The sequence below is a fragment of the Ascidiella aspersa genome, chromosome 2, assembly GCF_963924565.1.
Source record: "Ascidiella aspersa chromosome 2, kaAscAspe10.2, whole genome shotgun sequence".
Taxonomy (NCBI): Eukaryota; Metazoa; Chordata; class Ascidiacea; order Phlebobranchia; family Ascidiidae; genus Ascidiella; species Ascidiella aspersa.
In genome coordinates, this window is record NC_139448.1 from 35,722,012 (window position 1) to 35,743,166 (window position 21,155).

General features: G+C 34.4%; 1 protein-coding gene across 1 annotated transcript; it reads right to left on the reverse strand.

The window, feature by feature from the left end:
• Positions 1–7,696: 7,696 nt before the first annotated feature.
• LOC146165524 (contactin-5-like) lies at positions 7,697–20,439 on the reverse strand. Its single transcript, XM_083382736.1, has 10 exons — positions 20,112–20,439; positions 12,115–12,261; positions 11,244–11,378; positions 10,613–10,708; positions 9,816–10,043; positions 9,645–9,741; positions 9,142–9,320; positions 8,475–8,756; positions 8,341–8,395; positions 7,697–7,790 (listed from the first exon to the last, which is right to left on the reverse strand). Exons 1-10 carry the CDS (start codon positions 20,437–20,439, stop codon positions 7,697–7,699), a joined length of 1,641 nt encoding a protein of 546 aa, XP_083238862.1.
• Positions 20,440–21,155: the final 716 nt, after the last annotated feature.

Below are 21,155 nucleotides of genomic sequence, written 5' to 3' on the forward strand. Positions count from 1 at the left end.
TTTTTAACACAAACTTTTGCAAACATTACAGCGGTTAACATTGAGCGCAACAAAAGCAAGTAAATCGAGTAACACTAATAATAAATTTGTACCATCTATTTTCTTCGCACCAAATATAAATAAACATGCTTAAGCAACATAATTGATAACACAGTGTTTTTAAAAACAATGTTTTTTTTTTTTATGAAATTGACCCAACAGCTTGCAACACAGCGATATTAGGGTCACCCTTACTCCGTATCATTATGCAACACTTTGTAACGAATCGTATCACTAGAATACATGGCGCTCGTTCGGCAACTGAATGAATGAAACTGTAAAAAGTTTACTAAACTAAAATTATTTTGCGGGCCGCGTGCCGAGTTTGGACCACCCTGGCATATACTGTCCACGCAGCAAATTGACATACATGCTTATTAGGCATTGTTTAAGCAGTAAATTGGATAACACGTTGGTTTTAAAAACAATGTTTCGTTATTGAATGGACATAACAGCTTGTAACACAGCGATATTCAAAATTACAAGCGAGGTTTACTTGAGTCGTGGAACATCCATTCACGCGCCAGCACCATGAACGTAAAAAACTGACGTTCTAATGCCGATAAGCTATCGCGCGCTCTTACACCAATGAGCGTTGGTGCGAGTTTTTAATCGCACGAATTGTTATTTGTCGCTTTATAAGGAATCCTGTTTTTCCCCATACGTCAGTATCCTGATGAAGACGTTCTGTATAGCACGTCGAAACGTCGATCTATTATATATTCTGCTGGAAGAGCAAAACTCGGTTACAGCGATATTAGGGTCGCATTTGCTCCGTACGACCTTTTTGCCACTAGGTGGGGAAACTCTTCCCAAAATCACCAGAGTCAATCAAGCGTGACGATTCTGTAAACTCTGTCCCAAACTTTATCAATCAATGTATTGAAAAAGTTAGTTTACTTATAGAAAAGGCCACGGAAAGGCTACCTTCGTCTTCCCCGCATTATTTAGATTATCCAGACAAAGAGGGTTCACAACCCAACCTATTATCCTCAACGCTAGATTTTTAAAGGTTATCGGATTTTAAAGTTATCGGCTGATATTGTGTTTACAACAAACCACCATACATCATCACTCATGAGATACTTTTGTGTTACTCGCATCCAAACTGACCTCCGATGTGTCGCACGGTGAAGGTGTACAACGATCGCCCGTTGGCGAACTTGAATTTAGATCCAATGGAGAGAACTTTCACCCATTTTTCACTTAGGCAAATCATGTTGATCTTTAGTTAAGGAGTTTGTCCCATCTGGAAAGGAGGTGGCTCCGGTTGGTTGCAAATTTGCTTGTGTATCCTTCTCGTCAAGTAGTTTATCCTTCTCATCTTCTAAATTTTTTTCTTCTGTGCTCAATAAATAAGTGGTGTTTTTAAAAATAAGCTATTAATTTTATTTAAGATAATGGAAAAATAGAATACTTGACGAAATAAGTTTCATTTTAATAAAACACAATTGTATACAATATTTCAGTAAAGCAGGTGAATTAACAATTAAACTTAACTGTAAGCATATTGAGCATTTTTTGGGTAAAAATTTGTATTAGTCACCTAACAAATAATGTTCTCAGAATTGCAATGAATATGTTATTCAAGTGATATTAGCTGTCGAGTTTTATGACCTAATTTATCTGTACACATGATGTACCTGTCACGTTTGTGGCCTGTTGCGAGGTTTTATTACTGGAGACAACTTTGGTCGACAAAATTATATCATCCAGTTCAAATTCTGTTCCATCTTCAGGAGACAATCCTCTTTCTGTAAACATTTTTAGTAACCACCAACGTCATGACCAGATAATCAGGTGTATTAAAGAAAGCAGCAAGAAACGCCAAATATGACGCGTTTCTTAAGAATTCGGGGACACATGTCTAATTTTAGGCCTTATTTTCCAATTGGATGACTTTATTTTACATTCAAAATTCACTCGGCAACACATCAAACCCTATAAAATATTTTTACAGTAAATGTAACAAAGGGTTTAGATAATCTTGTAGAATAGTGTGGTTTACTCAAGTTATCACACAGTTAAATTTAATCAGGTTAATTCATTTATTCAGGTTAATTAAACTTATAAATAAATGCATGTATCTATACTAAAAAATCACCGCCGCTGTTTTAACTAAATATAAGTAAATGGACATTATTAATAAAAATCCACATCCAGGTTAAATAAGACTTCTCGTATTCATTGTAGGCTACAGTATTGCAGAATATAGTTTATTCACGTTTGTAAACAATATATTTTAACCTAGTTAATTAACACAATTATCAATAAAATCATTGTACCTATACTAAAAAGTTAACGTCGTCGTTCCGGCTAAATATAAGTGAATTGGTATTATCAATAAAAGCTACATCCAGATTCATTAAGACTTCTCATATTCGTAGTCCACGTACAGCAATGAGTGACATTAAACTTACTTTTGCTACGTTTCAACTTATGTTTTCGGACACACCGAAACACCAGCAGCACCAATGAAACAATTAATGCTGAAATGCTGGCGGCGAGCAATATAAACCGTAGAGTTCTGTTCTCATCTGTTAAAAAACAAAATCGTTGTAATAGAGTGCAGATATATATTTTCCAATGCCCAATACGCATTTTAAAACTTTTAATTAGTATGAAGTACATGTAAAAGAAAAATTCTACTTTTAAAATTAGAGTAAAAGATCTTTTTTTAGGACTTTTTGGAGTCAATGTTCCTCACAACATGTTTGTCAAAATCAGTTTAATAAATGCCAATATACCGAACAATACACAACTTTTATGTGCTCAATGTGGCATATTTTTTAAATTAAAGTTTTGCCAATTGGAACAAAAAATGCAATTAGTTTCAACTATAGTATTTCCATGTAGTCTCACTGATGTGAAATCGATAATATCGATTTGCTTTTTGTATGTTTTTAAGTTTTTTAGGGCGAACTAAGCACAAGACAATTTCAAAAAGCGAGAAGGTTAAGAATCACTGCTTCACCATACATTAGTATAATTAGCTTTAACAGGCTTTTTGTACCCAAAGTAAAAAAACAACAAGTTTTTTCCAACATCATTTCTATTAATCCGCAGTTTAGTTCCACCCTAATCGCATTTGTTGCGTCATAAAGTAAACCATTGCGTTTTCGTGGTTTTATAAAATATTTCACTTCGTGACTTTTAATATATCAGAAGAGGCCCAGGTCGCAAAGATTTGACCTTTATAATATTTTCTCAACATTTAGGTCGCTTTGAAAAAGGTTGCGAACCACTGGTCTATGGGGACAGGCAAGTTACGAGTGTTGGTCTTAGTAAAACCCATGTCCTTAATAGTTTCAATCGTTAGTTAAAAATTATCAGAGTTTATCTTTATCAGTTTTTAAAATGGCTTTATTGAGTTCGTCAAGTAGTATAAACATAAGTTGTGAGCTACAAACTAAATTTTCATGCAAATGCCATTGTAACGGATGTTTGCGTAAGTTTTTTGCATAGATCAATACTTGAATTTTTGCTTTTCCGTTTTTAATTTCTTGAACTGCTATCAGACGAAATTCTGCGACTGAGAAAATCTCCCTTTGTCGTTATTACATCACAGCACCTCTACCTACAAACCTTGTATTGCTATAATTGTGATTTCAAATAATTCGCTGAAGGAACTTTGACCAAACTCGTTGCCAACTGCAACTTTAACTTCGTACAAAGTTGTCTTTTTGCTTTTCGATATCTGTAAAATACGTTTAGTTGGAAAACTCGTGAAGTTAAGAACAAAGAATAATACTCCCAAACAAGTGACCAAAGTTTGGTAGATCTATAATAACTATGCTTTTTTTAATTTTTAATATAAATTGCACGATTCTTCTGGAAAAGCAGATATCCTTAAACCCAATCTAGTTAGAGGTCAAAATTGTTGAATTGTTACTGAAAAATTGGTGTTACAATATAAATCTAACTAACATTAAAAATATATTTATTCAAAAGGCAGGAAAAACAAGAGATAAAAAATGGCGCCAAGAATGGGCAACGTGAAACAACGCGTTGATATGTGTAAGCAACCCAATAACTAAGCATTGTTGGGTATGTCAGTGTTTTAAATTTTTATTCTTTTTAGGGCACTTTAGAATGTCACATATGTGTCTAATCAGAAATTTCCTTCATTTATATTTGTTTTGATATAATAATCAAGTTTTTACATTAATTAAGGTTGATGTTGCAGACGAATTGGTCTCGTTGTTTTCAATCCACTTAGAAATAACTTTTCCGTCATCGGAATTTTCATTGTACCAAAACCGATACTGGACAATATAAAACACTTTGGCTGATCCAAAGTATTTGGCCGGGTAGGTCTGAAAATTATAAAAAAAACAATTAAAGTCACAATGAATTCAGTGATAATCTTTTTTTTTTCCCCGTGTTTTTTATTTTGTTACAGCCTTGGAAGGTACTTGTATGAGCTAAACCGATGAATCATTTCACTACAAAATTTTCAGAAATGGATAAATCGCAATATAATTCAGTGATAATCTTTGGTGACTTTTGTGAATATCGAATGCTTGTTTACTTTTTGTAACTTTTAGATATTTAAGATAGAAAAACACAGCCCAAGGTAAAAAAATGATTTTTAATGTTAAGTATTGACAGTTATGTAACCTTTAAAATACTTACATTCCAAGTCACCAATATATTTCCATCTTTCAATGTTGCATTGACACCAGATGGCGCCAAAGAAGGAGCTACAACAACAATTTAAAATGGTTGTACAACACTTAGAATCCAGATCGTTATAAATATGTAGGCAATTCATATTTATTTTTATGCAACATAAATTAACCGAACAAATAATTCTAGTATTAGTATGTAGTGCTACGTATTTGTTTTAAATAAGTTAACTGAGGGGCGGACAAGTAACTTTTGTTTCAGATATAGTCACAAGCATATGACGTAACTATTGGGAATATTGCACCAATTATACGAAAAGTGCGTGGAAATGTGACTATGTTTAGTATGTTTTTTTGCGAAATCGAAACAAAACTTTTATTAAAATAAACTTAAAAAATATGTAGTTTTGCACTTTTCTTACGTATTTTGTTGCTCTTTTTTACTTATTTATTTTGTTATGGCTCCAGTAAATGTTGAAATTAAAATTTTGGTAATTAAAAATGCAGAATAGCAGAGAGAACGAAGTCATAAAGTCGAAGGAAACAAAGAGAACAATGGAATAATTTGCCCCAATCCTGTTTAGGTTAGCAAAATGTCATCTTATTGCTGAGGATATAACTGATAAGTTAGCTTACAACCTACCTCCCCCAATTGTTCTTTGTCCGGAACTAAGTTTGCCGTCTAATGGGATAAAAGTTTTACCTTGTATTAACGATTTTTTTGTATTTCTTTCGCACAATATTTCGCTCCTCGGTATTTTTTCCTGTTAATATTTGAGTAATTTCTTGAGCAGCCTTTAGTAGCGCAAAATATATTATAAATTGAAGTGGTTTACCTTCTATATGATAACTGCATGTTTTATAAAAGGTAGCAGAATTTAATTGGTTTTAGTAGAAAAACAACCGCTTTTTACACTGTTGTAATTGAGTTTATTTGACCTTCAGAAATCGCGAGACAAAAGTACCTTCTTATCAGATACAATTGTGCAGTGTTGTAAACAAGTCATTTTACAATGTCTTAAGTCCCAGTCAAGTCATTCGTAAAATAACTTAAGTCTAAGTCAAGTCTTTTGGAATAAATCAGGTCAAGTCCCAGTCCAAGAAACCAAGTTATAACTTCAATCGGATAATTTGTCCCAATCTTGCTTAGGTTAGCCAGATGTCACGCTATTAAAGCGGATATAACCGACCTTACAACTTACCTCCACCCGTTGTTCTTTGTGGTTTGCTTATTTCACTCGCATTGCTGATTCCATATTTATTGATGGAATATGCTCGGTAAACGTATTCGTTGTATGGAAGCAAGTTTGAAGCAAAACAAGGTTTGTTGACGTCACAATCGAAAGTAAACCAATTATCCTCTTGTTCTAAGCGACCTTCTACTTTATATTGAATGACGTCTGATGATTGGTCGTCCCACGTCAGATGTTGTGACGTAGTGCTCGAATTGATGACGTCAACATGGACCGGGAATGTAGGGAGGTCTACAATATATTACATGCGAGTTTAACGAAACCCAAATGTAGGATTTTCTCGTGGTAACAAATCACAAAACAATCAAATTCTTGATTGTCTGCTTAATTAACGCAGTTTGAATCATAAAGCAATACACCAAAAACACCTTAATGTTTAAAAACATGTAAGAAAAAATTGTTTTAAGTTAAACAGAACTTAATAATATATTTCTTCGTCTATAACATTAATACGATTTTTTTAGATGCCTTATCAGCTTATGTTAAATATTGAAAGAAGATAACGCACATATACGACAACGCCCCAAGAAAATGCAATATGAAGCGACATATAATTAAACAACGTGTGTGTTTACCAGCTATAGATAGACGTATGGTAGCACAGTTCCGATCGAATTTTGAGGAAATACAACATTTGTAAGAACCAGCTTGGCCATCTCCTACTTGTTTTAACTGTAAATAAAAAAAACACATTTTCGTAATCTTTTTTCTATTACGCTTCGAAAAAAATATATTTAAGTTCACCCACTTAAGTATTTTATTAAATTTAATTAAAGAATGCTTCTAGTGGCCCCCTTAGTCTCAAACAGAAACGTGTCTCGTATGACCTCAATTTCAGAGCTAATTTTGCTTGTGTTAGTAGCTACTTCTGTTGGTATGTAATTTTAACTTCTATATTTATGCCTTGTTCATTATGAGCAGTGTTGACCTTTAATTATTTGTATTGTTCTTGGATAAGAAACTATAAGTTATTTTAATCATCAATTTCTAATTGATAAAGACTTCAGTAGTCAACATTATGGGAAATGTATTTTTTACCTGTAGAGTACCATTTATATAATTTATAACATCAGTTTCATTTTCGCCAACAACATGATTCCAACTCCATTTTGTCTCAAGTCGTTCATCGTGCGTTTCGTTGCATTGTAAAATTTGATTTTTTCCTCGTAATACTTCAACTGTGTCTTTAACTGCTACAGCAACAGTGGGTTCTAAATAAAATTGAAATCATAAACAAAATGTAATTTTAATCACGACAGACGAATGTTAGAACATATAAACTAAAAAAGACGTAAATTATGTACTATAGCTTGACAAGAAATGTGACCATCGGATTTTATATAGAAAACGTTATTTTACCATAAACCACAAGTTGTTTAGATTCAGTAATTGTTCCTTTATTGTTAGTTGCCGTACAACTATACGTCCCCTCATCGGATTTAGAAGCATTTTGAATAAGCAATACTCCCTCTGTTAGTGATCCTTTGTTTAAGATTCTGTTATTTAAAAATAAAAAAAGGTTAAATACAAAAGGAAAACAAACATCAGCTAAATACCATAAGAGTAGGCCATTTATTTAATTTTTAAGTAATTAAGCTTATTTACATATGGAGGCATACATAAACAACATGTCGAACACAAAACTGCATATTCACCAAGCCCGGTACAACGATGAATGCAGAAATAACTAATGTTGGGTATAACAATGGAAAAATACCAGCAATTAAAATAATTATATATAGATTTATCAAAAAGTTGAATATACAAAACTCCTACTTACTTAACGTTCTTTGTAATATTAACGCCATCCTTCATCCAATAGATACGTGGTCTTGGGTATCCTCCAACTGTACATTTCAATATAGATGTCCTAGAATTCCGAAACAAAATCAGTTTAAAACGTTAAGCATGTAGCAGTTAGCCAACTTTTACGTCACTATACACGTGACCGTTGTCCACTGACGCGTGACCTAACGCCGAATCGTGCGCTTTGATCGTTTCGCATTCATTCTACTTTATACGTCTTACTGATTAGCGGCTTGAATCACCGCTCTGTTTATCGCTGTGTTTCTGAGATTTGTGAATATACTCAAAGAGCAATTATCTACTGAGTGGATTGACTTTGCCTACAGTACAAGATGTTAAGGACAGGTATTCTAGCGGCCTGCTCCTTTGGAATCGGATTAAGAACTTGTAAGTGCCTTAGGCAGCCGTCGGCTCTCGTCTACAGAGCCAACAGCCCTCTTACACCTCCCCACGGAGTCTCCACGCTACACCAGCCCCAACAAAGGCTAGCTGTTTTGTCCAGATAAGCAACTGTAAGTTAATATACTGGCCTATTAAACAACAGTCTTCTGTTGCCTTTAATTTGCGAATCATATATTGAAACTAGATTGTTGAGTGCCTAAGTCTTAACTTACTTGTTTTTCAGGGATTCTATTTGATCAAAACCGGTCGCAAAGCGAGGTGAAAGTTCTATGAATGAAAGCGAAAACAATATATGACTGCATCACACATTTAAAATAAATGGATAAAAATTTCAAAACTCATTTACCTTTTATTCTGAGCACGGCATTTGAAATCAAACTTCCAAGTGGATTTTCAGCCACACATTGCCATATCGCCACGTCATCGTCACCAACTTCCGCAATCGTCATCACACTTCCGCCTTTCGTTCCCACGTCAACATTCACACGTGACGTCATGTTTATTGGCTCGCCATTTTTAAGCCACCTATAAGTTGGCGGAGGAATACCTGATGCTTCGCAGCGGAATGTTGCAGTTTCGTGAAAATCGACGTTTTGAGAAAATATTCTTCGGTTAAGAAACAGGGTTTCTACAAGTTTTTTAAAATAGCCTTAAATTTTTAACTAAATACTTTGGACAGAACAATTTATGCGGGAGTCAAATATTCTAAGAAATTATAAGGACTGAGTGGGTTTTGCATCTATAACAGATGAGGCCTACAGTGAAAGTTTTTGCATCCTTGTTAGGTTGATGTTACGCGGTGATAAATGTTGATTTTTGTTTATATGTTTGGCCTACCTGCATGACAATATTTAACCCAGTGGTTAATGCCCGTATATATTTAATACCAGTAATAAACAAATCACTTTTAAAACGAAACCATTTTCCAAACCTAAATATAGGTTGTTTGCGCGTTTATGGCATTTATTATTGTTGTAAATTTAAATTCATGTTCAAACAGATGATAGCAATACCTGAAACGATTATTTCCCCTTGTGTTGTAACATTCCCCTTTTTATTACTGGCCGTGCATTGGTAGGTACCAGTGACGTCATGTGTGATGTCAGGGAGTTCAAGTTGTCCTGCATCAGTGATCACGTGATTAGAGGGAAGGGATCCGTTGATTTTTGTCCACTTGAGGGTTGGAGTTGGACTGAAAAGTGTTTTTTTGTAAAAGTCGTTATACTTAATTCTTATGAATTGATCGGACAGAAAAAACAAGTTAATCTTTGGGTGTTTTGTTTTTTAAGAATTAATAAAAGCGAAACCCATAAATTACGTTTTGCTACTAGTTATTTTTAGTTATTTTTATTTGCTACTAGTTTTATTTTAATATTTTTGAAATAATATTAGGTATTGCTTGGTTTATAGTTGGGACCAATTTACTAATTTAATTATTTTACAATTTTGCGAAAACTAAAAACGTAAATACTGTGGTGATTCTTTGATGTCAAGTTTAACAAGAAAGCCTACTTACTTTCCACCAGCGAAGCACTCAAGCATGACAGTTGAACCCACTTTAGCATACGTCACATTTTTGGGGTTAAGGAGAATTGTTGGAGGAATAAGTTTGTCTAAGTTGATAAAAATACGATAAAAATAAACAACAATAAGGTCAAGAGCTGTTAACTACAACATTTGCACTTACTGGAATTCGATACTTCTAGGGCGATATTTTGCGATGATTTTTCGATTCGACGACCATTTGGCAAATTCCACTTGTCACGAATGAAACAGAAATAATTATCAGTTAGATCTGTTGTGGGGTTTGCAAAGTAGAGGGTTCCATCTTGTGAAACATAATAATCAGCACTTTCGTGTTTTCCATAGATAATGAAATGATCAAGCGATTCCCAGAAAGAGTACACCGAGTTTTCTATAAAATAAATACATAAAAGTTTCGCATTTATTCAGTTTTTCGTGATGGCAAGATAAGTGTTGTTTACAAACTATTATAAAGACGTCACGCGGCTATAAAACTGTAAGTTGTATTCCTGTATATTCGCCTAATGATGGTACAAATCGAAGAATTTGTTTCTGTTTTCTTATGGCACCAGTGGAAGTCTTCTTACATAAATATTGCAAAAATAACATTAAACATATCTTTGAGGCATGATGGTTAGAGATTTTCGTAAGACGTAGTAAAAATCAAGTTTCAGTGATCAGGGCCTTTCATTGTTAAAAATAAATAAATAGTTATTCAAAACGTTCAAATGCTGCATATATCTTTGTATGGGCTTTGGTGGTATTCTTACTATGTATTATACATATCGATTCACACATGGTTAAGTTTTTGAGAGAGTGAAACGGTGAACACTCCGCAAACATATTACAGATTGCTTTGTAGGGGATTTGATTGAAGCAGTTTTACATAAACACCCAATTATTGCTACAGGTTATAATTTAGTTTCACAGGAGACATACTGTAACGCAGATGTAACTTACCAGGAGCGAAGTTTGCTTTTTCACATGGAATAGCAATTCCTTCACCAGCTTCTGTGCTGTATGAAGTTTTACTTCGATGTCCAAAATCATTTATAACTGAAAATATATTGGGATATTTTTAATGTTTTTGTTTTGTTATTTACATCGATTTTGTTTATTTCGGGTAACAGTTGTTTGATACAAAGAGTTTGAAAAACACTTAAATTACTTCAACAACGATAATCATTTCCTTATCAACGGTTCACTATATTTTTTTTTCTTCGCCCACCACTAGAGTCGCCCAGTTAACGTTAAACTTCTCGCTTCTAACCAAAAGCGCCAAAGTTTAAATATATCAACTTTAGCGTTGCATACGCTTACGCACAACGTGTCTAGTGTGAACCTATACCTTGGTGTTAAAAAGATAATATTTTAGGACAAATTAATTACATTTGTCTGTTTTGTCTTGTTAAAATTAACTGTTCTAAATAACATGGTCAGGGCTATCTACCGTAGAATATTCCCAAAGCGGTATGAACAGCTACTCTGGCCCATTAAAATGTTTGATTTTACAATTGCAAAACGTGCGAGAAATGTAAAATCAGGTATTTTACAACCGTATCTATCGGTAGAAGCTTTGTTCTATACTTACAAGTGATTTCAAGTTTTGCAGAATTGCTTAAAGCTGTTCCCTTGTCAGTAGTTGCCAAGCAGCGGTAATTTCCCGCATCTGATACTCGCAGTGGATTTATCGTCAAAGTCCCGTTTTCGCTGAACTTGTACCGGTCTGTATTTTTAAAAGAGTGCGTTATCAACACCACATAATATAAAAACCTTGTAATGCCTTTGGAGGGTCTTACCGAAATCAGTCAGTCTTACCAGGATGGTACTACAAGCAAGACAGGCTAGAGCGCTAAACAAGCAACCAGCCTACGGTTAAGTTCGAATTTACGATTTCCCCGAAGGCGTTTTGTGCACTATATATGGGTGCCGTAATCGTTAGCCAGTAAGACTCCAGAATGGTTTGATCACAGATTATGTATATTATTCCAGAAAAAAAGGAACCTTTATCAAAGTCTTATCCGTCATACATCGAACATCATGGAAAAAAACTTAACACGTAATAAGAATATCAAATCCAATACAGAAGTAGGATTTCGAACGTTTCGAATAACTCTTTGTTCATTTTTATTATCACTTCTGTATGGGCTTTGATATTCTTATTACGTCTTACTACATACCATTATGCTCCAAAACCTTAACAGTTTTGGACTTTTTCAGTACCTTCTTTGTTCAAGGCCAAATTTTATCATTTTCATTCGTCAGTAGCATTAACTTTTTAAATTATCAAACTGCCATATTTGTCCATCATAAATTTTTTATGGTCCATATACAAAAACAATTTGAACAAAAATCTTCTCTTATGAGCTAGTTGTTACCAAGATGCTTTGAGGGAACTTTTAGCGCAAACTCACAATAAGGATAGTATCGATTAAGACACACCAATTAAGCAAACTTGTTACCTCCAGCTGATATAACTTCTCCATCCTTCTTCCAGTGATATATAGCATTGGTTAAGTTTGCCTTACATGTCAATGTGACGTCATCAACCACAGCTCCCTCCAAATCAACAACATTGACGTCCTTTGGCTCCAGAATAAAGATGTTCGCTGAAAAAGTAAACAAAATAGATGGAGACTTTGTATCTAGCAATGGCATGGCTTGACAGAAGAAAAAGTTCTACAAAAAGCTAAGATTCGTCGCACACTCTCAATGACCTTGTCGATCTTGTCACTGACCTTGTCCACGTGACGGAAAACTCGGACCGCATAAATATGACGTCATTGCATTAAAGATTCAAGAGATACCGGTATAGGTAATAAAAAGTTTGTTATATAAGATTAGTTGTTTGATATAGCATCTATTTTTCATCGATAAGTTGAAATACACTCTTTTTGACAAAATGCTTGAGACGTACGGCTTGTTAAACCATTTAGTTTACAAGAGCCTTTAGCGACAAAATTAGCAAAAATCGTCTTTTGTAAAAACATAGTATAAATTATAATACGGATTTAGTTTGCTGTTCACTTAAAAAAACAATATTGTTTATTTTACACGACTATTTTAAAGCATATATGCAAAAAAAAAAAATTAGAAAAGGAGGATAAGTAAAAACAGTTAATTATTTAGAATATTCCAATAAATAAATAGTAATACCTTTGGCAAATGTTAGAAGCGCATAAAACACTACACTTTGCTTAATCTTCAAAAGCCCAGCTAATTGCATTTTAACGCTTTTTTCTTGGCAGGCAAATACCACAAAAATAGTAAACATTTTTTTTAAATGCAGGTTTTTAAGATAAAACTAATAAAATAAACACAGAAATACGTGAAAATATTATGCAAAGGCGTTAATACAACAGATTGTCTTAGATCAGTGATGATTAAACTTTTTCCCCCGAGGACCCCCAAAATTGTTTTTAACCTAGCGTGGACCACGGTTGTCAAAAAAACCCAAAATGACATCATAAATTGACGTCACAGTACAAATAGACTTAAATCTGTTGATTTTGGTACAAAAAGTAAAATTGAGTCTAAATAGGATTCAGTGCAAAACCGTTTAGCGGCATGCGTATCAAGGGATAGGCGAGAGAAGCTTGGGGGTTACGCGGCCATGTTCTTTTCCCAGCCACTGCGACGATTTTTGTTGATTGTGAAAGAAATCGTTGCTCATGTTTATGCGAGAAAACGTTTATGCTTACTAAGATCAGCGTTTAAGCAAAAAAAAAAATGGTACATCACAAACAAGTTTAAGAACTCTTGATCTAGTCCATAAACTGATCTCGAAATACTTTAACCATATATTTTAACACCAACATGGTAATGTTTTTAATCAGACTTTGTATGTTTAAATTATACGGAATCAAATTCGCAGCTTTTTCTTTTCGGCGAAATATAGGCTTGTCAGCAAAAACAGCATATAACTTTATGCGATTTCCATTTTTTACTAATTTTGCAGTTTACCAATTTACCATGCGTGAAAAACAATAAAAAAAAAAAAAAAAATGCCTTTGTTTGGCTAATTCGAATCCATACGTATTCATCCATATTACCAATGAATAGTATAAAGAAACAACCTTGAGGAAGCCCGATAACTTTGAATAGTTAATCCAGTTGTGTGTTTGTTAACCTTTGTAGGTCGGAAGAACACCTGGCGAGCGAAGGGAGCGCGATTTTTTTTTGAATACCGGGCATTTATTTTATTATTTTTGAGTTTTTATCGCATTGCCGATAAAAAGACTTGAAAAGGTTAAAAATATATGTCCAATATTTTTTGTGTAGAGCAGTTTTGTACGTTTGGACATTCTTATGTCTAGTTGTTAAATTGGCGTTTGTTTACCGATTTTAATAACACATACAAAATGTTTGCCGTTAGATGGCGTAAGTGAGCTAATTGGAGTGCGTTTTTACATGGTGGCGCTAGAGGGTTAACAAGGCTTTGGTCTTCTCTTCCAAGGCGGGCTTAAGGTCCAACTAACTGCGCCGCGTATGACATAAAGGAATTAGCAGAACGCGACGAAAAAAACACAAGTACAAGAGGGAAAAATATTTTTTTTTTAAATAGTTTGAAATGTGCTTGGGTCTGGTTACATTAACATCTAAGAAAACGTTTGTGTATGAAGCAAAGTGCACAATAAAATATGTAACAACAGACTGCCCGCTATGCGCATTTTTCCGTGACTTTTTTATTTTTTTTTGTGGCAAGCAAAAAACAAATTAAAAGTTTTTTTACTAATATTTGATCTCCAATCGTCTTCTGAAAATTACTTTTTTGCAAGGATTTTTACATATAATACCTTAAGAACCCATTTTTACTCCTCCAAAGTTTGGAAAAAGTAAAGTTAATTTTATCCGAGCTACGTACGACCAAAAAAGTATGTAAAATTAGTTTTATTTGAGCTACGTACGACCAAAAAACTATGCAAATTAGTTTTATTTGAGCTACGTACGAACAAAAAAGTGCCCAAATTAGTTTTATCCGAGCTACGTACGACCAATAGTTAATAAGATATTGTTATAAAATATTAGTTATTTTATGTAGCATATACCCCCTCGACTTGTTATATTTTTTATTGATCAGTTGAAGTACACTTTCTCGTTTTGGCAAAATGCTTGGGCGTACGGGTTGTTAAACTATTTAGTATACAAGAACTTTTAGCGACAAAATGAGTAAAAATCGTCTTTTGTAAAAACTTTTTTTGTAAAAAAAAGAGTATAAATTGTGGTGTGGATTTGGTTTGCTGAGGAAAAAAATTTTTGTATATTTCCCTCGACTTATTTGAAAATATAAATGCTTTGAAAAATGAGAAAATGAGAATAAGCAAAAACAGCCAAATGTTTTAAGTTTTTAAGATAAAACTATTAAAATAAACACAGAAATACGTGGTAATGTTATCAAAAGACGTTAATACAACAGATTGTTTTAGGGCAAATGATGATCACTCGAATTTTAAACTTGGTTAAACCAGTAAAGTACATTAATGTTTAAAAAAAGTTCTCAAAGTGGTTACCAAGTCCAACTTTTAACTCGCTAATCATAGAAGCTTTGAGTTAAAGCGCAAATCCAAATTTAATGCATTTTAATGTAAATTAGCTTAGAAGTAGAGGGGACACGAGAAAATGTTAGGACATAAGATTCGTCAAACCGTGACGTAATAAAGAAGTAACCTTAGTAACACCACACATCAGTTTGACAATTCAAGTTTTAGCTTGGAGATTTGTTACTTTCAATACAAAAGCTAAATAATAAAAATGTTATTGATTCGCATAAAACGAAAAAAAAAAGATATTGTTAAAGTTGCCGATACTTCAATTCTAAGGGTACGATGAGATCCCATTTTACAAAAAGAGGCTTAGACATATCAGAAACACATGATGATAAACGGGATGAAATGTCCAGTTTGGAGTAGGGGTAGGGGCGTGGCCCAGTGCCCACCAGAAGCTACACAGCACCAAAGCGCTAGCACAAAAACAATAAAGTAAAAATAAACGTATTTACGACCAAAATTTTGAAAAAAGAATTATACCACAATAATAGGACTGGCCTATACTTTCTGAATATAAAAAAAAATATAAAAATTATGAAAAATATTAATATTCAATATTAATATTCGTCATAAATGACAAGATGAAAAAATTTCCGCACCGTTTAATTAACAAATTGTTGTAGACCTTGATCGCACCTTTCCAGTGATACCACACTCGATGCCACTAGTATGGGGCATAAGGGTTTAAATCGACGATAACCGATATTAATATTCATAACATATCGCGATAATTTTGAAACGTCTGTAGCATCCTCAATTCGAGATGGAATCGAACGAAATTTCGCCACGGCGCTTTAGACTATCCTACCTGACCAAAGAAAGTAAAATTTTCAAAAAATTCAAAGATTAAAAAATTCCACATTTATCACTGAATATGAACAATATCGCGATTTTTGCTCCCAGCAAAGCACCCCCCAAAAAAGATTAAATTTTCAATTCCGCACCGTTTAATTGACAAATTGTTGTAGACCTTGATCGCACCTTTCCAGTGATACCACACTCGATGCCACTAGTATGGGGCATAAGGGTTTAAATCGACGATAACCAATATTAATATTCATAACATATCGCGATAATTTTTAAACGTCTGTAGCATCCTCAATTCAAGATGGAATTGAACGAAATTTCGCCACGGCGGTTTAGACTATCCTACCTGGCCAAAGAAAGTAAAATTTTCAAAAAATTGAAAGATTAAAAAATTCCATATTTATTACTGAATATGAACAATATCGCGATTTTTGCTCCCAGCAAAACACCCCCCAATAAAGATTAAATTTTCAATTCAGCACCGTTTAATTAACAAATTGTTGTAGACCTTGTCGCACCTTTCCAGTGATACCACACTCGATGCTACTAGTATGGGGCATAAGGGTTTAAATCGACGATAACCGATATTAATATTCATAACATATCGCGATAATTTTGAAACGTCTGTAGCATCCTCAATTCGAGATGGAATCGAACGAAATTTCGCCACGGCGCTTTAGACTATCCTACCTGACCAAAGAAAGTAAAATTTTCAAAAAATTCAAAGATTAAAAAATTCCACATTTATCACTGAATATGAACAATATCGCGATTTTTGCTCCCAGCAAAGCACCCCCCAAAAAAGATTAAATTTTCAATTCCGCACCGTTTAATTGACAAATTGTTGTAGACCTTGATCGCACCTTTCCAGTGATACCACACTCGATGCCACTAGTATGGGGCATAAGGGTTTAAATCGACGATAACCAATATTAATATTCATAACATATCGCGATAATTTTTAAACGTCTGTAGCATCCTCAATTCAAGATGGAATTGAACGAAATTTCGCCACGGCGGTTTAGACTATCCTACCTGGCCAAAGAAAGAAAAATTTTCAAAAAATTGAAAGATTAAAAAATTCCATATTTATTACTGAATATGAACAATATCGCGATTTTTGCTCCCAGCAAAACACCCCCCAATAAAGATTAAATTTTCAATTCAGCACCGTTTAATTAACAAATTGTTGTAGACCTTGTCGCACCTTTCCAGTGATACCACACTCGATGCTACTAGTATGGGGCATAAGGGTTTAAATCGACGATAACCGATATTAATATTCATAACATATCGCGATAATTTTTAAACGTCTGTAGCATCCTCAATTCGAGATGGAATCGAACGAAATTTCGCCACGGCGCTTTAGACTATCCTACCTGGCCAAAGAAAGTAAAATTTTCAAAAAATTCAAAGATTAAAAAATTCCACATTTATCACTGAATATGAACAATATCGCGATTTTTGCTCCCAGCAAAGCACCCCCCAAAAAAGATTAAATTTTCAATTCCGCACCGTTTAATTGACAAATTGTTGTAGACCTTGATCGCACCTTTCCAGTGATACCACACTCGATGCCACTAGTATGGGGCATAAGGGTTTAAATCGACGATAACCAATATTAATATTCATAACATATCGCGATAATTTTTAAACGTCTGTAGCATCCTCAATTCAAGATGGAATTGAACGAAATTTCGCCACGGCGGTTTAGACTATCCTACCTGGCCAAAGAAAGAAAAATTTTCAAAAAATTGAAAGATTAAAAAATTCCATATTTATTACTGAATATGAACAATATCGCGATTTTTGCTCCCAGCAAAACACCCCCCAATAAAGATTAAATTTTCAATTCAGCACCGTTTAATTAACAAATTGTTGTAGACCTTGTCGCACCTTTCCAGTGATACCACACTCGATGCTACTAGTATGGGGCATAAGGGTTTAAATCGACGATAACCGATATTAATATTCATAACATATCGCGATAATTTTTAAACGTCTGTAGCATCCTCAATTCAAGATGGAATCGAACAAAATTTCGCCACGGCGCTTTACACTATCCTACCTGGCCAAAGAAAGAAAAATTTTCAAAAAATTCAAAGATTAAAAAATTCCATATTTATCACTGAATATGAACAATATCGCGATTTTTGCTCCCAGCAAAGCACCCCCCAAAAAAGATTAAATTTTCAATTCCGCACCGTTTAATTAACACATTGTTGTAGACCTTGATCGCACCTTTCCAGTGATACCACACTCGATGCCACTAGTATGGGGCATAAGGGTTTAAATCGACGATAACCGATATTAATATTCATAACATATCGCGATAATTTTTAAACGTCTGTAGCATCCTCAATTCGAGATGGAATCGAACGAAATTTCGCCACGGCGGTTTAGACTATCCTACCTGGCCAAAGAAAGAAAAATTTTCAAAAAATTGAAAGATTAAAAAAAATCCATATTTATCACTGAATATGAACAATATCGCGATTTTTGCTCCCAACAAAACACCCCCCAAAAAAGATTAAATTTTCAATTCCGCACCGTTTAATTAACAAATTGTTGTAGACCTTGATCGCACCTTTCCAGTGATACCACACTCGATGCCACTAGTATTGCGCATAAGGGTTTAAATCGACGATAACCGATATTAATATTCATAACATATCGCGATAATTTTTAAACGTCTGTAGCATCCTCAATTCAAGATGGAATCGAACAAAATTTCGCCACGGCGCTTTACACTATCCTACCTGGCCAAAGAAAGAAAAATTTTCAAAAAATTCAAAGATTAAAAAATTCCATATTTATCACTGAATATGAACAATATCGCGATTTTTGCTCCCAGCAAAGCACCCCCCAAAAAAGATTAAATTTTCAATTCCGCACCGTTTAATTAACACATTGTTGTAGACCTTGATCGCACCTTTCCAGTGATACCACACTCGATGCCACTAGTATGGGGCATAAGGGTTTAAATCGACGATAACCGATATTAATATTCATAACATATCGCGATAATTTTTAAACGTCTGTAGCATCCTCAATTCGAGAGGGAATCGAATCACAACCGGTCGGTTTGTATTTTTGAAGATAGTTTCCACAAATATAAAAGATATATTACACTTATTTCCAAATATTAACAGAAATAAGCTAACATACTTTTAAATTTGGGTTATTGTTAATTGTTGTAAAGCCAATGGAATTGTTTTTCATATTTTTTGGCAATTTTTTAAACAAATTAAAAGTTTATAAATAGAATCTTACCAAATATTTGTTCATCGCTTGTTGTATTTAACATTGTTTGCAAAACCTTAGTTCTTCGTTGTTTACAATTGCTCCTCGAGGAACGTGTGTTTGAACACATCCCCTGTGGAACCACTCCTTACAACTGCTGCATTCTATTAAGAAAAGCGCTCTGTTATCGGCTAATCTACAATTACAGTAAATGTTAGTCTGTAAAGCTAAAGGTTTTCTTTGTAAGCCTGATCTTCTCCTACGCGTAAAAAAGGGAGCAACAGTTCGATTCAAAATGATTTTCTGAATTTCACTGCGCAATGTTACCTCTTTAAATATTACCTGTTCTGGTTTGATGTCCGAAAGTACCGCAACTGCGAAGGCTATAGCAAAAGGACCACAATTAGAACTTCCCCTTTGTTTGGATACCTTTGGAAATTCAAATTCAATGTTTTTATTATTTTTAAAGTAGACAAGTTTTGACAATTTGAATAGATCGTCCGAACTATATTCGCTATAACAACTGTCGTAAATTTGTACAGCATTACCCTTTGTTGAAAAAATGTTAGATGCCGTTACCCAATGGTTTGAATGAACATTTAAAATTTGAACAAACTTTCCGACAGGAGAATGTACTGAAGGAAAATGAAACGGAATTTCATAAGCATGAATGCTTTGTAGCCCTCCAATTTGGGGGAATTGTGTTGCCATTATATTCATTAATGAATCAATATGCTTGTCGCTTAGCCAAGTGTCTTTTGACATTAATTCCTTATGATCAGTTTGATCTATGCTATAACTAGGTTGATATTTTACACCACAACAACGGCGTCCCCAAGAACTAACAGGCAAATTGGAATTACAATCGTGGTCCTTATTCGTGTTTTTGATCGTTAGTTTTCCGCGCTTTTTCGGACTAGAGCTTTTCAAGTCCTTTGAAGGAGCTTGAAGATACTTTCCAACCGTCCTATCTGGCCCGGTGGTTCTGGGATTTTTAGCCCAGCTTTCCTCCTCCTGTGGCTGGGCGACTGTTCTTTTACGCTTGGACTTTTGCGCCAGTCTTATATTATCTTTGAACTCGCGAACTAATGCAACGCTCTGATCATTGTACACTTTTGCGAACTCAGCGACGTTACAAAACCGCTTTCCGAAGTACCGCGTTCGCTTTAATTCTTGCTGACTTTTCTCCATAACGCCTTGCGTCCTGTTGTCTTTAGATAAATTTTGCTCTTCACTTTTAGATACCCGTTCGAAAAATTCTGACGCGCGTTTGTACGACTCGTCGTTTCCATGCCGCCCCAAATCGCCTAGCAACAGCCCTGTCCACAGCGCAATTTTCGGCAAGCAATTGTTCGTAAATTTTACAAAAAATTCAGGACAATAAAACTCGTTTTGTCCACACGCCTTTTGCATTTTGACTGCCTGTCTTGCTCTGCTAAGAGTCTTATCAAAATAAGCAACAAAAGGGTTTGTTGAAATGGTGTCTGATTCGGTGTTTTCAAGTGCGTTTTCCCCGGTATCTCTTTCGGTCAGAACGAATGGTTTAGAAATATCATCTTTGCGTTCAATTTGACATTTTAACCATTTCCAGCTGATTTTAACCTGGATGTCATTTTTAGATGTAAATAAAATCACCATGTGATACAAAATATTGTTAATCTCTTCAAGAGATCCCGCGCACATCAACAAACCCATTACAAACATCGCCTCTTGCCTTCTCTTTGGAAGAAGGCCACAGAGGCTTTTCATATTCTTCATGGTGTGGCTGCCACACAAATGAAGAAAGGGCTTGCTAAAAGTCCTATCAGATGCTTTTCCTGACACCACATTAAAACAAACCTTTTAGTAAGCTACAGTGGAGTAAGCAAGTTTGAATTATTAAATTACAACTATAATGCACGTTTAAC